Source organism: Alosa sapidissima, chromosome 5, assembly GCF_018492685.1.
Source record: "Alosa sapidissima isolate fAloSap1 chromosome 5, fAloSap1.pri, whole genome shotgun sequence".
Lineage (NCBI taxonomy): Eukaryota > Metazoa > Chordata > Actinopteri > Clupeiformes > Clupeidae > Alosa > Alosa sapidissima.
Genome location: NC_055961.1, coordinates 24,331,419 through 24,353,504, shown reverse-complemented (window position 1 = coordinate 24,353,504; position 22,086 = coordinate 24,331,419). Strand labels below are relative to the sequence as shown.

General features: G+C 43.3%; 2 protein-coding genes across 2 annotated transcripts in view; one reads left to right on the top strand and one right to left on the bottom strand.

Annotated features, from left to right (window-relative positions):
• Window positions 1–895: 895 nt before the first annotated feature.
• The window catches only part of il13ra2 (interleukin 13 receptor, alpha 2), a 61,117-nt gene continuing 39,926 nt past the window's right edge, over window positions 896–22,086 (top strand). The window contains exon 1 of the mRNA XM_042091960.1: window positions 896–1,112. The gene's annotated coding sequence lies outside the window, so the exon portion shown is untranslated. The remainder of the gene's footprint in view (window positions 1,113–22,086) is intronic.
• LOC121708964 (E3 SUMO-protein ligase ZBED1-like) lies at window positions 7,797–11,337 on the bottom strand. The gene is made up of 9 exons (XM_042091958.1): window positions 11,156–11,337; window positions 10,271–10,400; window positions 9,604–10,151; window positions 9,364–9,508; window positions 9,052–9,283; window positions 8,821–8,955; window positions 8,624–8,686; window positions 8,361–8,539; window positions 7,797–7,841 (listed from the first exon to the last, which is right to left on the bottom strand). The coding sequence occupies exons 2-9, from the start codon at window positions 10,312–10,314 to the stop codon at window positions 7,820–7,822; spliced, it is 1,368 nt and encodes a 455-aa protein (XP_041947892.1). The 5' UTR covers window positions 10,315–10,400; window positions 11,156–11,337; the 3' UTR covers window positions 7,797–7,819.

Genomic DNA, 22,086 nt, shown 5'->3' with positions numbered 1-22,086 from the left:
TCAGTTACACAATGCAAGGGAACATGAATCAGCCTATATTTGCACGAACAATAACGGACAATAGCTCTTCAACTTTGGCCCGTTAAAATGTGTATGAACTGTCTAGCGACGCATTTCATCAAGGCCCATTTGGACATGTCAGTTATTTGCACCACTGGTTAGATGTAAAACAGCATTTCGTTTCAGACGACTGTTACTTAATTTGTGCATTAACAATAACGTTTCAGACTACTGTTACTTAATTTGTGCATTGACAATAAAGTATTACATGAACTAAAGATGACTAAAATCTTATGTAGAAGAAGAAACATCCATCCATCCAAAAATGACCTTTGTTTTTGATAGCTGTTGAAAACGGCATGGAACTGACAGAGATGTTTTTGTTTATAAATACATAATAAATAAAATAAATAAATAAATAAATAAATAACATTATGCTGATACCTTTTGCTTTTCCCAAATACAATGTAGCCTACAGGTGTAAGTGACCTTTCATCAATCCAGTTGCAATGGATGAACTGTGATGAACTGCCCTACTTGTGATTGCTTAGAGATTTTAAAGGTTTTATAACAATGCTACATCTTCTTTGGCTATTCTACAATCTATTCACCTTTTCAGCACCAGTAGGCTACTTTCTGTGCAGCCGCACACACACACTCAGGCATGCCAAACAAGCATACACAAAAGTTTCAAGAGTGGGGGATGGAGTAAAAGATGGAGACAAATTGAAGTGTGATTTATTTTCGCGGAATGGATGTACAGGACTGAGCGGCGGTCATGTTTTGTACCGCTATGCGGTACATCTAGTTATCACTGGATTAAGTTGGACTATCTTTTTCAATAAACCCGTCAAACGCATCTGGATCTCAGCGGATATTTTGTTTGGAACAGCGCGTCATACAATCAACTACACCCATACCTTAGCCTCTCAGCGACTGCTTTGCTTTGGATACAAGTCGCTACATTTTTGTCAATAACAGACGGCATTAGGAAAGCAATTGCGGACGTTTCAAGGATCAAATGGGAGAAAGGACCATCGGAGGTAAAGGACGGAAGATTGCACTGACTTTCGATCATTAGGCCACAGCCTCGGAAGACACTCAAAAGCCAGGTAAGGCTTGCTGGTGTTTATGCGCATTAAGCTGTATAAATTGGAGGGAATGCGGCACGCATATGCTGTTGTTTGTCCATTGGGGACATTATTGGATTGAACACCGTTTAAGTTGGTCATACCGATCGCTGGCATTGATTGTGTGGATTCGGTGCTGTATGTCCCCGTACTGTCAGATGATGAATCTCCGCTTTGTCTCTTTGAAATTGCCGCTGCTCTGCTAATGTGCGTGACGTTTCTGGATCTGTGAAAGTGTTTGGATGCACTGTAGCCTACCTCTATGCATTCACAATCATCGCTGGAGACTTCAATCACGCCAATCTCAAAACTGTACTACCAAAATTTCACCAACATGTAAACTTCCCAACAAGAGGACAAAACACCCTGGACCTTGTTTACACCCCACAGAAAGAAGCCTACAAAGCCAAACCCCTCCCCCACATCGGGCAATCAGACCACATTAGCATCCTGCTGCTGCCCCGATACAGACAAAGAGCAAAAGTCACCAAACCGGTTCTGAAGGAGGTGAGAATGTGGCCGGAGGGGGCCGTCTCACAACTTCAGGACTGCTTTGAAACAACAGACTGGGATATCTTCAAAACAGCTGCCACCCACAACAACCACATTGACATTGAGGAATACACAGACACTGTGACCTCCTACATCACCAAATGCATCGATGATGTTACAGAAATAAAACACATCACCACTCGGGCCAACCAGAAGCCATGGCTGACAGGAGACGTCCACAGACTGCTGAGGGCCAGAGACAAAGCCTTCAGAGCTGGAGATGTAGCTGGCCTAAGAACAGCGAGGGCTAACCTGTCCCAGGGCATCAGGAAGGCAAAAAAGGATTACACAGACAAAATAACAACACACTTCAAAGACAGCAGAGATGCACAGAGCCTATGGCAGGGCATACAGGCCATCACTGACTACAAGCCTGCGCCACGGAGCTGTGAGAACAACACCTCTCTGCTAAATGACCTGAACAGTTTTTTCGCCCGTTTTGAAGCACAAAATGACACTCACCCACAGAAAACCCCACCTCCCCCCCACGACCAACCCCTGTACCTGTCCTCTGCCAGCGTGAAGAGGACACTAGCCACCATTAACCCACGCAAAGCAGCAGGCCCAGACAACATACCAGGACGAGTGTTGAAGGACTGTGCAGAAGAGCTGAAGGATGTTTTTACAGACATTTTCAACACCTCTCTGGAGCAAGCAGTCATCCCATCACTTTTCAAAACTGCCACCATCATACCCGTGCCAAAGAAATCATCACCATCATGCTTCAATGACTACCGTCCTGTAGCACTCACGCCCATAATCATGAAGTGCTTCGAACGGCTAGTCATGTCACACATCAAAGCCACCCTACCCCCCACCCTGGACCCCTTCCAGTTTGCATACCGAGCCAAACGATCCACGGAGGATGCAATCTGCTCTGCCCTCCATCCAGCCCTCACCCACTTAGACAATAAAGACTCATATGTGAGAATGCTGTTCATAGACTTCAGTTCAGCATTCAATACCATAATACCACAACAACTCATCAGCAAACTGGACAAGCTAGGATTCAGTACCTCCCTCTGCAACTGGCTGCTGGATTTCCTGTTGCAGAGACCACAAGCAGTACGTGTCGGGGACAACACCTCAAGCACTATGACCCTGAGCATGGGGGCCCCTCAAGGGTGTGTGCTCAGCCCCCTGCTCTTCACACTGCTAACACATGACTGTACAACCACTCACAGCTCCAACCATCTGGTGAAGTTTGCGGACGACACAACACTGGTGGGCCTCATCACCAAGGGCGATGAGGCTCACTACAGAGAAGAAGTAGACCTGCTGGCTAAATGGTGCAAAGACAACAACCTCCTGCTAAATGTCAGCAAGACCAAGGAGATTGTTGTCAACTTTCAGAGAGGCCACAAACAACTGCCACCACTGTCCATCGACGGGGATGCTGTGGAGAGAGTGAGCAGCACAAAATTTCTGGGGGTGCACATCAGCGACGACCTCTCCTGGACCACCAACACAGCATCACTGGCGAAGAAAGCCCAGCAGCGCCTCTACTTCTTGCGCAAATTGAAGAAGGCAAGTGCCACGCCTCCTGTCATGACTACATTCTACAGAGGGACCATCGAGAGCATCGTCTCCAGCAGCATCACAGTGTGGGGCGGAAGCTGCACAGATCAGAACAGGAAGACCCTCCAGCGCACTGTTAACACCGCTAAGAGGATCATTGGAGCACCACTCCCCTCCCTGCAGGACATTTACACCACCCGCCTCACCCGCAAAGCACTATTGATTGTCAAGGATACAACCCACCCTGCACACGAACTGTTCAGCCTCCTGCCCTCTGGAAAGCGGTACAGGAGCCTCCGCTCCCGCACCACCAGACTGGCAAGTAGCTTCATCCACCAAGCAATCAGGATGCTGAACACTCTACCCACTCTCCCATCACTGACAGCCCCCCCCACCCACCAGCCAACCAGGAACCTAGGAAACTAGGATCCTGTCTACCAAACCCCCCCCCCCCCCCCAACACCGCCATGTGGAACTGCACTGTGACTGCGCAGCCAAACGTGTTGCTGCTTCACATCAAGCCTGATATACTTGAAATTACTGCATACTGCATATCAATGTAAATATACAGGTCACACAAACACAAGTTTAAACTTCATGTAACTGTTAAGACTATATAAATATACAACACAACTACCTCTATTTTTTTTATATATATATGTCCTATATTTCTATTTTGATACATACATGTTCTATATTTCAGTCTTGCACTTTAATTTAATGTTTATTGTCTATGGCTATGTCTATAGTATGTCTATGTCTGTATTTAAAGCATGTCTATGTCTGCATGGGAAAGTAAGAAACGAAATTTCAAATTCTTTGTATGACCAGTGCATGTAAAGAAATTGACAATAAAAGCCGACTTGACGACTTGACTTGACTCTATGCTACGTTGAATCTCCTTTTTGTCTCTTTGAAATTGCTGCTGCTCTGCTGATGTGTGTAACGTTTCTGGATCTGTGAAAGTGTTTGGATGCACTGTAGCCTACCTCTATGCTACGTTGAATCTCCTTTTTGTCTCTTTGAAATTGCCGCTGCTCTGCTACTGTGCATGACGTGTTTTGTACATGTTTGAATGTTGAAGTGGATGCACATGTATTGAGAAGTAACTGAAAAAAAAGAAAATGAGTCAAAAGGGTGTTTCAAGTTCTGAAATGGAGAGTGAAAAAAGGCAATCTAAGCCAACAGCAAAGGCTTTGGCAAACAAAATCGAAACGCTTCAAAATGAAAGGAGAAAGAGTGTAGTTAAAGGGTTCATACAACAAATGAAAACATTCATGAAAAATAAGGAAAATGTTTCACAAATAGGCCTACAATCTCTTCTGGAGAGTTTAATTGATCAGTGTGGACAGACGCTGCTCGTTCACTTGGGCAGGAGGGGCAGAGCCCTACTAAAGATTCATCCACTAGAAAAGTAGATCCACAAAATATTATTATTTTTAAATAAAATGTTTGTTTATTATTGTAATCAGTGGCAAAGTACTCAATCATGTTACATTTTTGTATGATTTGCAAAGAAAGATCGCAAAGATCTCGTTGATCATATCCGTAGTTGTTGTAGGCCTACTATAACTTTACATTTCATTTCTGGTAGGACTGCCCTGAAGAAATTGAACAGCGCCTGCTGTTTGTCTATGTAAATCTGTCGACCGATAATGGAACTGCAGCTAGAGCGCGGTTAGTAGAAGGTCGGTAGATCATGCCACTGCCCACCCTATACGACGTCAGAACTTACTGTCTACTGTAGGTAGTAGCCTATGCCTACTGTATTAGTCCGCACGAAGTTTGTGAGGTCAGGCAGACAGTTGAAAAATGGCGAGTGAACAGCATGTGTGCAATAGTGTGGAGTTTCTCTTAAAGAACTTATTCGAAAGACTTGAGTTTGTAGTTAACTTAGCTATCAAAGACCTAGGACCTGATCAGCCCGACATTAACATCGTATACCAACAAACAAAGGACAAGAATCGGTCATTTAATCGGACATTTTCACGTTCGTGGTAGGCCATATGTCTAATAAGAAGCTCTGGTTGTCCTGAACGCAATAAAATGTTCTGTTTTCCATGCCTGCTTTTCCGATCTTCTGGGGGACAAGGGGATGTTTGGAGTAGGCTAGTGTAGGTGTGTGTGACATGAAACATTTTTCAGAGAAGGCAAAAAACATGAGGCTAGCATCTGAGTTGTGCAAATTAGCCATTCTGGGGAAAGCTAATATTGCAGCACAACTCGATGAGGGCTACAGTGTAAGTGCGAAATCGTGTACGAGTTTGTTCACCTGAGAGTGACACAGATAAAGTAAGGCTGATTGCACAGACATTTGATGGGGCTAGTGTCATGAGAGGAGCATCTGGTGGAGTGCGTAAGAAAGTGCAAGACGTGTAGCCTACCCTAATTGCTATGCACATCAATTGAACCTGGTGATGGAAAAGGCTGCGTCAGCAGCATCCTCAGTGCGTGTCTTCTTCTCGGATTTTTATAGTTTCTCCGCTTTTTTCACAAGATCTCCGAAAAGATTTAAAAGCTTATTTTGGAGTGTTTCGAAATAATTGAAACATCTGGAGATTTTAATACAATCTCAGTTAGAGAGGCTAAAGGGTTTTCTCGAATGCTCTAAGATCCCGAGTTTTTATTCCTTAGACCTGTTCTAAGATGCCCCGTGTAGATGTGCTCTATGCACAGCTGCAGAAAAGAGCAATCGATGCAGTAGAGGCACACAAGGTTACAGACAAGTTTGTGGCCAACATGAGAACGATAGGCCTACGTGATGTCCCTTGCCTTTGTGCAAAACATACCGGTGTCCAGGATAAGCGCAGGACCGCTTTTAACTTTGCGCAAATTGCCTATAAGTGTGTGACAATAGTTACCGCCACCTACAGATTTTCATTCACTGGCCATTTGTCTGCCGCCATCCTATTTGATAGTTCAAGCTTCCTCAAATTTTCCAAATCATTCCCCAAGGAGCTCTTGAAAAAAACTGCCCTTTTACGTGTATGTCACTTAATATTAATTTCTATACAAACCACGGTGGACACGCAAGCACTCATTCATACACACAGAATATTTACCTTTTTAATGAATAGCCTACTTTTAATTTACTCTTTAAAGTTGAGCTGGCTGTTGAACACAATAATTTCATTCCTTATAATTTCTTTTATGAGTAGGCTAGGCCTACATGACAATAAACAACTTAAACTTGACTATGAGAGCTGAGTGGTGTAAGGCGGCGTGAAGCCTACACTTGGAGCTCTAGTGGAATTTTGATTTCGCAACGAATTCTCGGTTATTTGTTTCCCTCTTGAGTTTTTCCCCCAAAGTAGTTCTCCACTGATCTGAGCTAATGAGCTGATTACCGGTACCTACATTGTAGCTTTTATTTGTCTGGAATATAAACATTTTAAACTTCACTTATGAATAAAATAACATTAAGTAAGCTAACATAGGTTAATAATGCATGAACAAAACGGTATTTTGACCGCAAGTGGTAACATTAGGCCTATGGAATTCCATTCCCCAGATTTCGCTCATAGCCTAGCCATAGAAAGAAAGAGTCGTAAAAATGAACAAAATCTCCGTGGACCGCCCTTGTGCGTCCAGTCGCCGGTGACCTGGAACTATGCCAATTTTTTTTTCTAAACTTGATCAACAGACTCTGCCCCACCTATTTGTCAACCCAGGAGCCGCTACTGAGTGTGGAAACGCCACCAAGTCACATGACCTGCTGATTCCTTTACTCCCTGAAGAGCAACAGAAGATCCATAATGAATGGTTTTCTAACATCATGACCTATAGCAACACATTTCAAAGGCGTGTTGAGCAGTAGTTGATTGAGCCGGATGAATTGCTTGAGTTACATGATCAAACTGATTCTGGTGAAATGAATGAACAGGAGTTGCCTCCAACACCTGATGAAACTCAGCAACAGGCTGCCTTAGTCATTGATACAGATGAGCTGCAAGACAATGTAAAACCAAATGACCGTGTGTCAAATGTGGGCAGCAGGGTGTCCAAATCACAAAACTCTGCCACAGGAAGAGAGTCTGTTGCTTCCAGTATTTCTTCTGTACGTCTCAAAGCAGAGGCTGACTTGGCAGCTTTAAGGACAAGACAAAAATTATTAAAAGATAAACATGAACTGGAAGAGGAAGAGGAACGGCTGCGTAAAAGGAAAGAACAATTTAAGTTGGATGAGGAAATTGCAGCAAACATGGCAAAACTGGATGTGCTCAAGTCTCGGAGCATCTTGAGTGAGCGAACCTCTGTATCGAAGCGCTCTGATGGAATGAACTCCTATCTGGCAAAAGGACAAAAACTGATCCTCAATGCTAAAGCAAAGTAATTTGTACCACAAAGGTCACAACATGAAATCAACCATGCTTACCTGGATACAGGAACAAGACCTAAGGAGAGAAATCCATCTCAGTTAATTAATTTACATGAACCCAATCTTTATGCAGTGAATCACAGTACTCTAGAAGGGATACAAATGCAAGATGGAAATGCCTTAAACATTGGTCCAAATGAAGATCAAAGCAATGTGTTTGGCATTATGTGTAGGGTTGGGTATCGGTTGGGTTTTATCCGATACCGGTGCCTACTCGGTATTTTTTAAACGGTTCCGGTGCCTAAACGGTTCTCAAACCGGTACTTAAAAAAAACAAACCAAACACACTTTGTCAAAAAACAATACCCTTTTATTTCCAGGGCCAAATTGAACACAATATTAACTTAAATCTTTAAACAAAATAAATACAAGTACCATATGGTAATAATAAATAAACCAATATAAAATAAAAATTCACATTGATAAAACAATATTGTATCAAACAATATAATAATAGGCTACTGGAGATTAATACTATTAAAATAGATACAAATATAAAATATAAAACACAAATATAGAACAAGATATTGCACAACAGTATTGCACCTTTAAAGAGGCTTTTGTGACTGGTGAGGACACTTTACATCAGTTTTTTTTAACAATTCTTCTGCAGGAATATTACCATATTGGCCTTCTCTGGCAATATGCGACATCTCTCCTGGCTTATAGCATGCCCAGCACAGGAGAGAACCCTCTCAGAGGGGGTTGATGAGGCCTGCACACACAGGCACACCTCTGACAGGACAAACAAATTAGGGAGGGTATCCCTCTTACTCGCCCACTAGGCCACAGGGTCTTGTCCAGATGGGATAGCTGGCAGGCCTTTGGACATCTCCATCTCTTTCTGGACCTGCTCTGTGATGGAGAGGGCACTGCTTGTTGTTTGACTTGTATGGAGAAGTTCTCTGTCTTCATCCTCAAACAACTGCTCCAAGGCTGACATCTTGTGAGCTCCTCTTGGCTGGAAAATACAAACAAGTTTAGTATAGCACAAAAAAACAACTATTCATTGTAGACTAGATAGATAGTATATGGTTGAACTTACATGTATGCCTCCTTGGTCCTCCTCCTCACCTGCCTCACTCTGATGAGGGTCCTCTATTGGAAGCTGTAGACACAAACAGATTGCCCATAAAACAGCAATGCTTAATTACAGAAACTGTAACATGGGCATGGACATAGTGCATATGAAAAAAGATGAGCAATTAGTACACTGTCTCTGACAAACATGCAGTAAAATACCTGAGCTGCCGTAGCATTGTCAATCACTGCTTTCTCAAGCCTATCCCAAGCTTCCGCAACACTAACTTCCAGCCTTCCTTTAAAGCGAGGATCCATCAAAGTGGCCTCCTGAAGGAAGTTCTGAATGTCTTGATCCTGTAATGAAAACATGGTTTAGTGTCTAATGGGGAAAATGGTGTAGTTTGCCTTCTTTCTTTGTGAACATAAATATTGGCTGCAAATGAAAAGTACCTGATATCTTTTCTCGAGATCTCCCCAGACCTTCTCTTTTATAGCAGCCATAAAGACATTGTCATCATCGGAGGTTGAATAGTGTGCCTTCAGCTTCGTGAGGATTGGGATGATTTGGCTGCATGTGGGGGACTTGTTACTTGACACGCGGAGGGTTGAGGTGTACAAGACTTTCATGCATTTCATGAATTCCTCTGCCTTCTCAAAATCACTCTCTGTAAGCCTTTCTAGTCTGTGGAAAATAAACAATAATGTTAAGAACAAAAGGTAAATTGATATTGTTGCAAGTGACCCTCTTGTCCATCACCTCACCTGTCCCTCTCCATTGGCCTCCTTAGCCTTTGATCAAGGCAAGCTGCCTGGATTGCAGGGAACTGCTCCACAAACCGCTCCACCATGAGGTATAGAGAATTCCAGCGAGTCCTCACGTCCAGGATAACATTATGCTCTGGCAAATCTAAAGCACAGACATTTGAATTACAATAAACAATAGCTTATACTTAAAAGTATTACTTTTCAAGATCTATTTAAAATGATATCTATGCTATTTACTGAGGAGTCGCTGCTTTTCTCTCAGAACAGTTTTGCTCTTGGTGGAGCGCTTCAGCCACACCACCACTGCGCGAATCTTTGCACACCACCTAGTTACAGCTTGGATGCCGTACACCTTCTGTGCTGCCAGGTTGAGTGTGTGGGCAAAGCACCCAACTTTTAAAAATTTCAAGTTTCTCAGGGCAGCATCCATGTTGTATGCGTTGTCTACTGTGGCAGCTATGACTTTTCCAGTCAACTGGAACTCCTCAAGAATACTGTTGATTTCCTCTGCCACCACTGGCCCTGTCTGGGACTCATAAACTGCTTCAGTGCTCAGCACTTTCTGCTGGATGCTGCCCTTGTAAATGTAATGGACAGTCACTGTTAGATAGTGGTCCTGTGCCACGCTGGTCCATCCATCGCAAGTAATTGCAATTTTGATGACCTGCGCCAGCTGTTTGATGACATTCTGTTTTATAACAGAATACCATGCAGGTATAAACCTGTTGGAAATGTCATCCCTGGATGGTGGTTGGTATCTATGATTGAGAGCAGTGATCATCTCCCTTTATAAAAAAATACACATGATATAATTAGTCTTGTACACAGAATATCTTCATGGTACAGAGGTGTGGCCTACACATGCATCAAGGAAATTCTATTTTGATATAGCCCACATTTTCACCTGAAAGATGGCGATTCCACCGTGGAAAATGGATGAAGCCCCATCACCACAAATTTGGTAACTGCCCTGTGGATTTCCTCTACCTTTTCTTTGGTTAGTGCAGCCTTCTTAGCCAGGGTGAAAGGAGTCACTGTGGTAAACCCAGAAATAAAAAATATATCAAAATTGTTTATAACACAATTGTTTATAAGACCAAACTCTTCAGGTTACTACTAACAGCCTATTCTGCTCAACAGCTCATAACAATTATACCCCACTTCCCCCTCTCGATAAATAGGAGTAGCCTCGGATTGAGTAGGCTGTAGCCTCGAACAACAATTGTCCCCCTCCCCCTATCGATATAGCCTCAAACACAGGTATAGGAGTAGCCTCGAACAATTGTCCCCCTCCCCCTCTCGATATAGCCTCAAACACTATACCTTACCAACCTACCGTTTCTGATTAAACTAAACATTGCGCCGCTTAATACTGATGTAAAACACTGAAGTTCAACGTTTTGTCTTCACATATTATGACTTTTACTTTAAGCAGAGAAATATCTGACACTAAGCAGAAATATTTAATACACAGTATAGCGTCGTATATCGAGTGTAAGCCAGGTGTAACCTCGAACACAGGTCATGTAGCAACAGCTAGCCTACCATCTTTAGCTAACCTATTTGTTGCGTCCCTGTGTAGTTGCAAATTGCGCCTGCTAAATCTGGTGTTGAAACTTAGTTAAAACATTTTGCATACATACACAACTTGTTATAAGTTTCATATTAAGCAGAAAGTCAGCGGACACTGAGTGGACATAGTACACGTTCACTCACGCTGTTGAATGGCAATGATGTTTGCTAGACTGACATGCATGATTTGCGGTTGGCATTAAATTACTAGACTTACCCGAAGAGGAAAGGCTGCTGCTGTCATCATCATCATCGGTGATGTCCACCACCACACTGGCAGGGCTGGGACTCTCTTCAATTTGTCCGGCGAGGCCGACACTGGCTGCGGCTGCTGAAGTGCTTGGCCTTGCATCACGTAGGCTTTTAAAGACGGTGCACTGTTCAGCTTTTAAATAAATTCCATGTCGCCAGATGTTTCATTAAATTTGACGTATTACCTCCCTTGCATGCACATGTTTTGTGGCATCTGTTGCATGTAGCAGAGTCTGCATCCTTAGAAGTGAAATGCAGCCAAACCTTTGAGCGTTTTGCTTTCGGCATCTTCACTGATCCTCTCACCTACCAGTTCTGATCAACAAGTGTGCTGAGTAGCGGTACTGACGTCACGCAAGTTGACACCGGAACACCAGGGGGCGGTAAAAAAAATTCAGGCACCGAAATGAGGCACCGAAATGTTCGTTCTTATTCGGTCTGGTTACTACCGCTTACGTCGGAACCGGTGCCCTATTGGTACCGCGTTTCGGTACCCAACCCTAATTATGTGCAAACAAAATGAAATAACATTACTGTTGGTGCAGCAGCAGTGCCTTTCATCTTTGCCTAAGAGGGAGATGGCAGTCTTTGACGGTGATCCGTTAAAATATCATGCGTTTGTGAAGGCCTTTTGAGAACGGTGTGGAGAGGAACCCTGCAAATCACAGTGAAAGACTGTATTTCTTGGAACAGCACACAAGGGGTCACCCCAAATAATTGATCAGAAGTTGCCAGCATATGGATATGCTAAAGCAAAAGTGTTGTTAAAAGAACAGTTTGGAAATGAGCAGAGGATTTCATACGCATACATGGAAAAAGCTCTTTCATGGCCGCCGATCAAGAATGAAGATGCAAAAGCTCTTCGTGATTATAGCCTTTTTCTCAGAGGTTGCTGTAACGTTATGGAAGAGGTGCAATATATGCATGAACTGGACATACCTGCTAACATGCTAACCATCATAAAAAAGTTGCCCTACAAATTTCGAGACAAGTGGCGTTCTGCAGCATGTGAACTACAGGATAGGCGCAGCCAGCGAGCTACATTCATTGACCTCACAACTTTCATAGAGAAACAAGTGCGGGTTCTAACTGACCCAGTGTTTGGAAACATACAGGACGCTCCATCACTGACGACTTATAGAGGAGTGAACAAGCCAAATCTACAAACTCGTTCTGGAATTAAGGGAACCAGCTTTGCTACCACTGTAGCTCCTGTGATACACAAGACTCAGCCTGGAACTAGAGGAAAGGAGCGTGTGGAGTTTGCTAGGAGAACATGCATCTGTGGAGAAGGACATGCTTTGGATTTGTGTCCACAGTTGGGGAAGAAGGCACACAAAGAGAAGATGGGCTTCTTAAGAGAGAAGGGTTTCTGTTTTGGCTGTTTGTGTATTGGACACATGAGCAAAGTTTGCAGAAAACGGATTTCCTGTGCAAAATGTGGTCTCAAACATCCAACTGTTCACATTCCACAAAAGGAAAAGGATAAGGATCCAGACCAAGCTGAGAGGAAATCAGAGGTGTCTGTCGACAGTGCCCTGATGTCAAGTGGGCTTACAGGGGCTGGTGATCACGACTGCAAACTTCCAATAGTTCCAGTGCAAGTTAAGTCCAAGAAGGGCAATAAGATTGTCACCACCTATGCTTTCTTGGACCCAGGAAGTACGGCCGTGTTCTGTACAGAGGCACTAAGGGAAAAACTTAATGTTCCAGGAAAGAAGGTCCATATTCTCCTACGGACGATGGGCCAAGAGAAAGTGGTGAGCAGCCACGTAGTTCCAGGACTGGAAGTGGCCGGTTTGACTGGGGAGAATTTCTGTGAGCTGCCCAAGGCTTACACACAAACACACATGCCTGTTCACAAGAGGAACATTCCAAAACAGAGTGATATTCAGAAATGGCCTTATTTGAAACATGTTCACTTGCCTGAGATTGATGCAGGGATTGAGCTGTTGATTGGGACAAATGTCTCCAAAGCCTTGGAACTCTTGCAAGTGATTCGCAGTGTAGGAGATGGACCCTATGCAATCAGAACAATACTGGGCTGGACAGTGAATGGGCCTCTAGATGAAGACGGTGGCGGTGAGCAGCCAGAGTTAACCATGAACAGAGTGTCAGTTGTGACTTTGGACGAACTTTGGCAGCAGCAGTTTAAGGCAGACTTCCCTGAATGCAGCGTGGAGGAACAGCCTGCCATGTCAAGAGAGGAACAAAAGTTCATGGAGCTGGTTACAAGTTCAGCAAAACAGGTCAATGATCATTATCAGATCAACCTGCCATTGAGGAATAAGGATGTTAGTATGCCAAATAATAGGAAGATCATTGAGCAGCGTGCCTTACATCTGAAGAAGAGGCTTCAGAAGGATTCCTCATTTCATGCTGACTATAAGGCCTTCATGGAAGATCTGGTTGTCAAAGGCTATGCAGAAAGGGTGCCTGAAGAGGATTTGGAACGTAGTGATGGCAGGGTTTGGTACATCCCGCATCAAGGTGTTTACCATCCTACGAAGAAGAAGATCAGGGTTGTTTTTGACTGTGGAGCAAGTTTCCAAGGAACATCACTTAATGCTCAACTCTTACAGGGCCCAGACCTCACAAGTTCACTGATTGGAGTGATGAGCAGGTTCAGGAAGGAACCAGTCGTCATCATGGCGGACGTGGAGGCGATGTTTCACCAGGTCAGGGTACCACCTGAGGATGCTGACTTCTTGAGGTTCCTCAAGAACTTAAACTTAACTAAAGTTTAAGTCAACTTAAGTCAAGATCATGTGGACTTCAGGATGCTGGTGCATCTCTTTGGGGCAACATCCTCTCCCAGTTGTGCCAATTTTGCCCTCAGGAAATGCGCAGAGGACAACAAAGAGCAATTCAGCGAGGAAGCAATGGAAAAAGTCCTACATAGCTTTTACGTGGATGACTGCCTAGTATCCGTGGCTTCGGAGGAAAGAGCTGTATCTCTATCATGAGCTCATCGCAATCTGTGCCAAAGGTGGGTTCCGAATCACGAAGTGGATAAGCAACAGGCGTGATGTCCTAAATGCAATACCTGAAGAGCACAGATCCAAAGACGTGAAATTGTTGAACATGGACCAAGAGTCGCCACCCATGGAGAGAGTGCTTGGTGTGGAGTGGTGCATTCAGTCTGATACTTTTAAGTTCAAGATTGTTGTCAAGGACAGACCACTCACTAGGAGAGGAATCCTCTCTACAGTTAGCTCCATCCATGATCCTCTTGGGATCGTGAGTCCTGTCGTCTTGTCTGCCAAGAAGATCTTAAGGGACCTGTGTAGGAGAGCACTTGGTTGGGACGTTGTCATACACCAAACTGTGGCTCAGGAGTGGACAAGTTGGCTGGATGAACTCTGTCATTTGGAGAAATGTAACATCATGAGGTGTCTGAAACCATCAGATTTTGGTGAAGTGACTACAGCACAATTACATCATTTCTGTGATGCAAGCGAGGATGGCTATGGAGCAGTAACTTACCTGCTGTCACGAAATGCACAATCACAGGTGCACAGTTCTTTTGTCATGGGAAAGGCAAGGGTGGCACCATTGAAACCTGCTACCATCCCCGAATGGAGCTCATCGCTGCCACCATGGCCAGTCGCATTGACATCTTGTGGAGGAAAGAGCTGCACATGCAACTTCAAGACTCTGTGTTTTGGACCGACAGCACTTCGGTGCTCAAATACATCAGGAATGAGACATCCAGGTTCAAAGTCTTTGTTGCCAACAGAGTCACAGAAATTCGCAAGGCTTCACAACCCTCTCAGTGGAGGTATGTTGGAACAGCAAGTAATCCAGCCGATGTTGCCTCCAGGGGTGTGAAAGGTGATGCATTTCTCAAGGATGCAACATGGGTGTCAGGGCTTCTTTTTCTCCTTCAACCAGAGGATGAGTGGCCTGTCAACCCTGAGGATATTCATTTACTAACAGCAGATGACCCTGAGGTCAAGAAGGAAACTACAGTGAATGCTGTACAGGCCAGTGAGGAGGCTGATGCAGTATCTTGCATGATCCACCACTTCAGCTCTTGGATCCATCTGAGAAAGTCTGTAGCCTGGATCTTGAGATTCAAAACTTGGCTCTCATCTCTCTGTCAGAAGAGGAGACCGTTGAATGTGGCTCTTGCACAATCAAATTTGGATGAAGAAGGACTTCACACAGTTCTCTGTGAGGTGGAAGCCATTATCAATGGCCGACCGATAACGAAAGCTTCCATGGATCCTCATGACCTGGAAGCATTGACACCTAATCACCTGCTGCTTTTGAAGGCATTACCATCTTTGCCACCAGGAGTCTTCCAGGAAGCCGACATGTACGCACCCAGGCGGTGGAAGCAGGTCCAGTACATGTTAGACCTGTTCTGGAAGAGATGGGTTAAGGAGTACTTACCTCAATTGCAGGAGCGGCAGAGGTGGTCAGGAGCGAAGCGAAACCTTGTTCCCGGAGATCTGGTGCTTGTAGTAGACAGTACAGTACCTCGGAACTCCTGGGTCGTCGGACGAGTCCTACAAACCTTTCCGGACCGACGGGGCTTTGTGCGTCAGGTGCGCATCAAGACTAAGTGTGTAATTATTAGGTAATAGCTTAATAATTAGGGGCTGGTGTGTAGGAGCCATGAAGGTGTTTATTATTATTATTATTATTATTATTATTATTATTATATACAATCTGATTATTATGTAATGTTAAGTAATCTAGTTTAATGGTTTATATTTGGGTTACTTGGGTTATTATATTTCGTTAGTTTTTGTTTAATTTGCATATCACCGTAATTGGGGGCGGTAACATTTAATTAATTTAATGGCAAGTGCACAGGCACGGGCAGAAGTAGCCTAACTAGAGAGAGGGTGAGTGACGGGGAGGCCGTATTTCTTGTTGACCGCTGTTACGCTGTTAACGCTGCTCCGCTGTTGAACTCTGTTTAGCCTACATTTTCTTTTTACTTTGAGCACATTATTATCACTGGATTACTGGATTAAGTTGGACTATCTTTTTCAATAAACCCGTCAAACGCATCTGGATCTCAGCGGATATTTTGTTTGGAACAGCGCGTCATACAATCAACTACACCCATACCTTAGCCTCTCAGCGACTGCTTTGCTTTGGATACAAGTCGCTACAGTACACTATGCAGGTTTAGGTATTTTTGGCGACTGTAGAGCTCCCTCTAGAGTCGTGATATATTTATATTTTACTCTGCTGTTGTAAATAGCAAACTTCGTGTGACTTATCCCCCCTTTACACAGTCAAAATGCTTTTGTGGAGGTGAAGGTAATGTTTCACGATTCTCGTGAGATTTGTCGGGCCGCCATTCTTGAAGTTGCATGGCTGGTTTTCTGGGTAGCAACTTGCTACGTCTATGCTGTATAGCTATGCTAGGTGAACGATTTGCCTATTACAAGTTTATTTACCATAATATTGGCTTTTTAAAGGTGAAAATCTTGTAAAGTGTATCTTTAAAGGCGTGGCCAGTCCACATTCTCTAATTTAATGGCGCGATTTTGTGATCAAACGCTGGGCCCTGGGTGCAAAAAGGTTGTTCTTATGTTTCTTAATCAGTCATGGGTGTTTTGGGCCCATGCTTTTAAACCAATGAGAATGACATCTGCCATTCTCTTTAACAGCAAGCAGCGCAACTTCAAACAGCGCATTGGTATTTTGATAGTGGCGCATTAGAAGGAATCTGCTTGCACACGAGACCATATGTAACAGGGATCCTTCTACTTCTACGGCCACTTTGAGGGACAACAAGGAGGTGGCCATCAAGGCTGTGGTCTCTGCAGATCACCAGCCCCTCACAATCTCCACCACCGATGTGTGTGTGGCCCTGAGCAGGACTAATACACATAAGGCTGCTGGTCCTGATGGTATCCCCGGACGTGTACTTAGGGCCTGTGCAGTGCAGCTGACTGAGGTTTGGACTGACATATTTAATCTGTCACTAGCATAGACTGTATATATAGAACTGGACAGTGTGCCGTCTGTTAAGAGTGATGCGAGCGTTAGTCCAGAGCCCCCTGGTGGCTGGCTGCAGTACAATGTGTAACTCCGCCCATCCCCATGTATTTCAATGGCCAAGTAGCCAACTTTCCGTGTCACTTTTCTCATCTAAAACTATTTTTGTATCAACAACTTTTTATTCGAAAAAATAGTTTTCAAGATGCTTCAATACACACAATTTTTCTTTTCTCGCTGAAATTATTTTTTTTAATGTTATATTAACAAATCTAAAAGGGCGTGTTTACACCTATGATTGACAGCTGGCTGCAGACACTACCGCGTCATCGCTCACTTATTTTAACACCTGATTTCGACCCTATGATTTCGACACATAATCTAACCTAAATAAGTGTTGCTGTTATTATCATTAGGCTATATCTTATCACAGTCTGACTAAATACATATTGATAGTCATACATTGTGTAGTTGCTGGTAAGAGACATCGTTGTTAGTTGTGACAGATTCTTTGTGAAAAAAGATATGTTCTGTTCTTTCGTAGATGCTAAGTATATTAGCTCATAGCATGCTACATCATGCTAGCATTAGCCAGTTGATAGGTAAAGTAAAAGGGCTCTGCTATATTGATCCGAAGTGACGTTAGCCATAGTCACCATCATTTACAGTCCTACTTGTTTGAAATGGTTTAACGTAACCAGTGATTGCCGCCATCATCGTTGCAACTTCATTTGGATATACTTTGTCACTGGAGAAGGCGATGTAAAGTTTCATTAACGTTAACTCTTGCTTAGTTTTGCGAATGGCAAAAAACGCCACCTAGCCTGCTAGGTCGACAACCTCGGTATGCCCATTTATGAATCAGCCCGACAAATAACGTTACTTGTGTTTTAGTGAACACATTATTGGACCATAGCTTAACGTGAGGAGGGATTCAAAGTTACAAATGGCCAATTTGCTTAGTATGCTCAGAACAGCGGTATCTGAAAATGCGTTAAGGTATCGTTGTTACCTGCGATTGCACTGCTGGAGAAGCATTTTGCATGAGAAATCCTCCCGTAGCATTTTGCGGGGTAAATCCTCCCGTAGACGTACATCATTTCAAAATAATACGTCTAAATTGAAAACTGTGACAACTCATTGATAGGCCCTCTCAATATGTCTGTAATCGTATGCCTCTACCACAGGCTTGCTAGTCTTTCACCAGAGAGGGTGCTCCATTATAAATCAAAAATGTAATACTGCAGCCTTCATGTCAGCTGTAAAAATATGAGAACATGGACCTACTACATCAGGACAGGATACTCTAAACATTTTACACATAATCAGGAAGCTACTTTGCTGTTCAGTGTGTGATTTAAATAAAGTGGTACTACGTTTAAAGAAACATTTTTATTCTTTGTTTCAAGTGCATAAGAAAATACCACATTATGATGGTTATGGTTACCCTTAACAAATACAAAACAATATAATACTTAAAACAGGGATCAATCAATAGCCTAATGAAATAAACAATGAGGGGGGAAAGCAATAATAAATAATAATGCCCATTCAATCAATAATATAATAACAATAACATGGTAAGACTACATTAAGGAGAATATCAATAATATACAATGTCAAATTAATCAACAGCCTATAATGAAAATAAAACAGTACTACTGCATACAAACCATAATGTATAAGAAGTGCTTAAAAGACCAAAAACTATCACAAGAACGAAGAGCACTGGGCAACTCATTCCACCAACATGGTACCACTGAGGAAAAGAGTCTTGAATTTGACCTAGCGTTTAAGACTGGTCGACACAACAGAAGTTCATCAGAAGACCACAGTGGGCGGTTGGGGATGTATATCTTGATCATTGAATTAAAATAACAAGGAGCAGATCCAGTCAATGTCCTATAGGCCAAAGTGAGAGATTTAAATTTAATTCTGTCTACTGTAGGGAGCCAATGGAGAGTAACTAGGAGAGGAGTTACGATGTGTCCTCTTTGGCTGATTGTGGCATGTTGCAGCATTCTGAATGATAGATCACACAAAATAAATAAAAAACATTCAATATTGATTTAGTATCAACCAATAATTAATCTGATATTAACATTCTTGTACCATCTACATCTTTGTGTAGGCTACAGTTAAATACTAAGCAATGGCCTCTGACTTAAATACCAAGGCAGTTAAATGACTGTGGTATAGTCTACGTGATACACAGGACTACACAGTAAACCCATTTAAAATAGGCAAGGATATGTATTTAATAACATTTGGGGTTGCTCACAGTATACCCACCACTACAACTAACTAACTCTACTACACCACTAGTTAAATAGCGCATTGCAATTTACATTTTGTGTGAGTTCAGGGGCATACAGAAAGTTGAAGTTTGGGTGACATCAATAAAGAAAATAGAAACAAAGGGATGTGTACAGCCTCAAGTATAAATGATGTCACATTAACAGAAGGTTCAGAGCAGAAGCAGACCTTTCTTGGTGCCATGCAAGTTATTGAAAGTCATGTGTTTTCAGAACGTAGTGGTGCTGTGCCATGTCCCATGTATAAGGGGCTTCAGGTTGATCCAGTGACGGTGGGTGATGATGTCAGGGAGATGGATGTCAGGGTACTTGGAGAAAGGGGGAGGACATGCCACCTCAGACCACCCCAGCCAAACATCTTCACGTAGGCATTCCCTTGCTTGCAGACTAATGTAGACCATGGAGACCACCTTGCCGCCACCTCCAGTACATTCAGTCATCACCCATATCTTACCTGCAAAAAGGAAAGTTACAATAAAGTTAGTCAGACAATTTTACAACATTACAAAGCATCTAATCAGGCACTCAACACCACTAGTAATACCAATTAATTAAATATATGTGTGCAATAAACTTCACAGCCTACCTACAATGTTAACTACACATTTAAATATGCGGTGTGAATGTTATTAACTTGCGTCAGCTTGAAAAATAACGTTATCAGTATGACTGATCATGGACGTTAGATGACAAACTAAGGTCTTTCTCAAATGTTCACCGATATCCCTGGGAAGTGACTGGTTCTTGGCGTAGCAGCTAGTGTTTAATGCAGGCGTTTCATTTATCGATCATTCACTTATGCGGTCTACAACTACTGACCTACCGATCTATTTTTTACAGTCTATGCTACCGACCTACCATCACAGAAGTAGCTCTAACAGAGGTGTCGTTAACGTTAGAAAAAATGGCTAGTAGTTACATTAACACGAGGTTGATGAGGTCCATGCTTCACATTACGTTAACGTTAACTTGCGTTGCTTTATCACATCATACCGTTGCTTTATCACATCATATACTGTACTGACTGTCTAGTGTTATTAATCCCCATGTACAGTCAATGGTAACTCCATGTTGAGATGGCATACATGATATTTGAAAACAGCAACAACTAATAAAACCAATTATATCATGCATCGACTGTTAAGGGAGCTGTGTGCTAATCTTCACTTCAATGACTAACTTAGCCTCCCGGTAACGTTAATGTAGCTGCTAACGTTAGCATGTAATTCGCTGTCCGCATTTCTGTTGTTAGCTCATTAGTATTCACCATACTAAATTGTCACAGTCTATAATCAACATAATAAGCTCTCTTAGACGTATTTAAGAACACCAATAGACAAAAAAACGTTTCAGTTGATACGCAACACTTACCAGACAAGAACAAACCGATTGTTGTTTGTACTGTTTAGCTAACTCAGTCACAGCCGTAAAATTCATCCAGCCAGCTAGCCTTCAGCGCCGAGTCGACCTGCGTTGTGGAAAGGAGAAGGGGGCGGGTTTCACTTGACAAGGGGCGTGTTTAACTCGCTGAGTGGCAACTGAGTGGGCGTGCCTGACCGCGACTCCTCTTCACTGCGCATGCTTCAACTTTTGCTGCGCAGCCGCACTTCAAATTGGCTCCAAATTTTCCAAGATGGCGTCGCCTCGGCGGCTTCAATTCCATAGAACACTGTAGAATGCAGCCACACTGTCCAGTTCTATATATACAGTCTATGGTCACTAGCCCAGGCAGCTGTCCCCGCGTGCTTTAAAACCACCTCCATCGTGCCAAAACACTCCACTGCAACCAATGACTTCCGTCCAGTCACACTCACCCCCATCATCATGAAGTGCTTTGAGAGGCTGGTCCTGGCCCACCTCAAGACCTGTTTACCACCCTCACTGAACCCCTTCCAATTCGCCTACCGTCAGAACAGGAGTACAGAGGATGCCATCTCTACAGCATTTCACTCTGCCCTGTCCCACCTTGACAATAGCAACACCTATGTAAGAATGCTGTTTATTGACTTCAGCTCAGCATTCAACACCATCATCCCCTCCAAACTGATCACCAAACTCGGTGAACTGGGCAATACCTCCCTCTGTCACTGGATTCTGGACTTCCTAACCAACAGACCTCAGTCTGTTAGGTTAGATAATCACACCTCCTCCACACCACCTGGTGCTGAGCCCTCTCCTCTACACCCTCTTCACCTATATTCATTGTACTTATAGAGCGCCAAAACATTACACATGCATCATGGCGCTTTACAGAGTGTAGGCAATCAGAGAAAAAGAAAAGAGGGCGAAAAGAAAAGGAAGAAAGAAAGAAGGCCCATGGGTAACAGGGGTGAGGAAAAACTCCCTAGAAATGGAGATACATATAGGAAGAAACCTTGAGCAGATCCACGACTCAAGAGCCTGACCCATCTGCCTAGGGTCAATACGGACAGTAAGCTCTGTAAACAATGACAAATGCATATGACAGTCAGGTGTGGAGAATAGGACATGGTGTTTAAAGCACCTGAGGTGAAAGTTACAAGAGGTGGGATGATTACGTATCCGGTATGATAAAGCATTAATCATGATTTAGTGAGAGAAAGTGCAAATAGTCCAGCGTCGGAATTGTCCAGGAAAG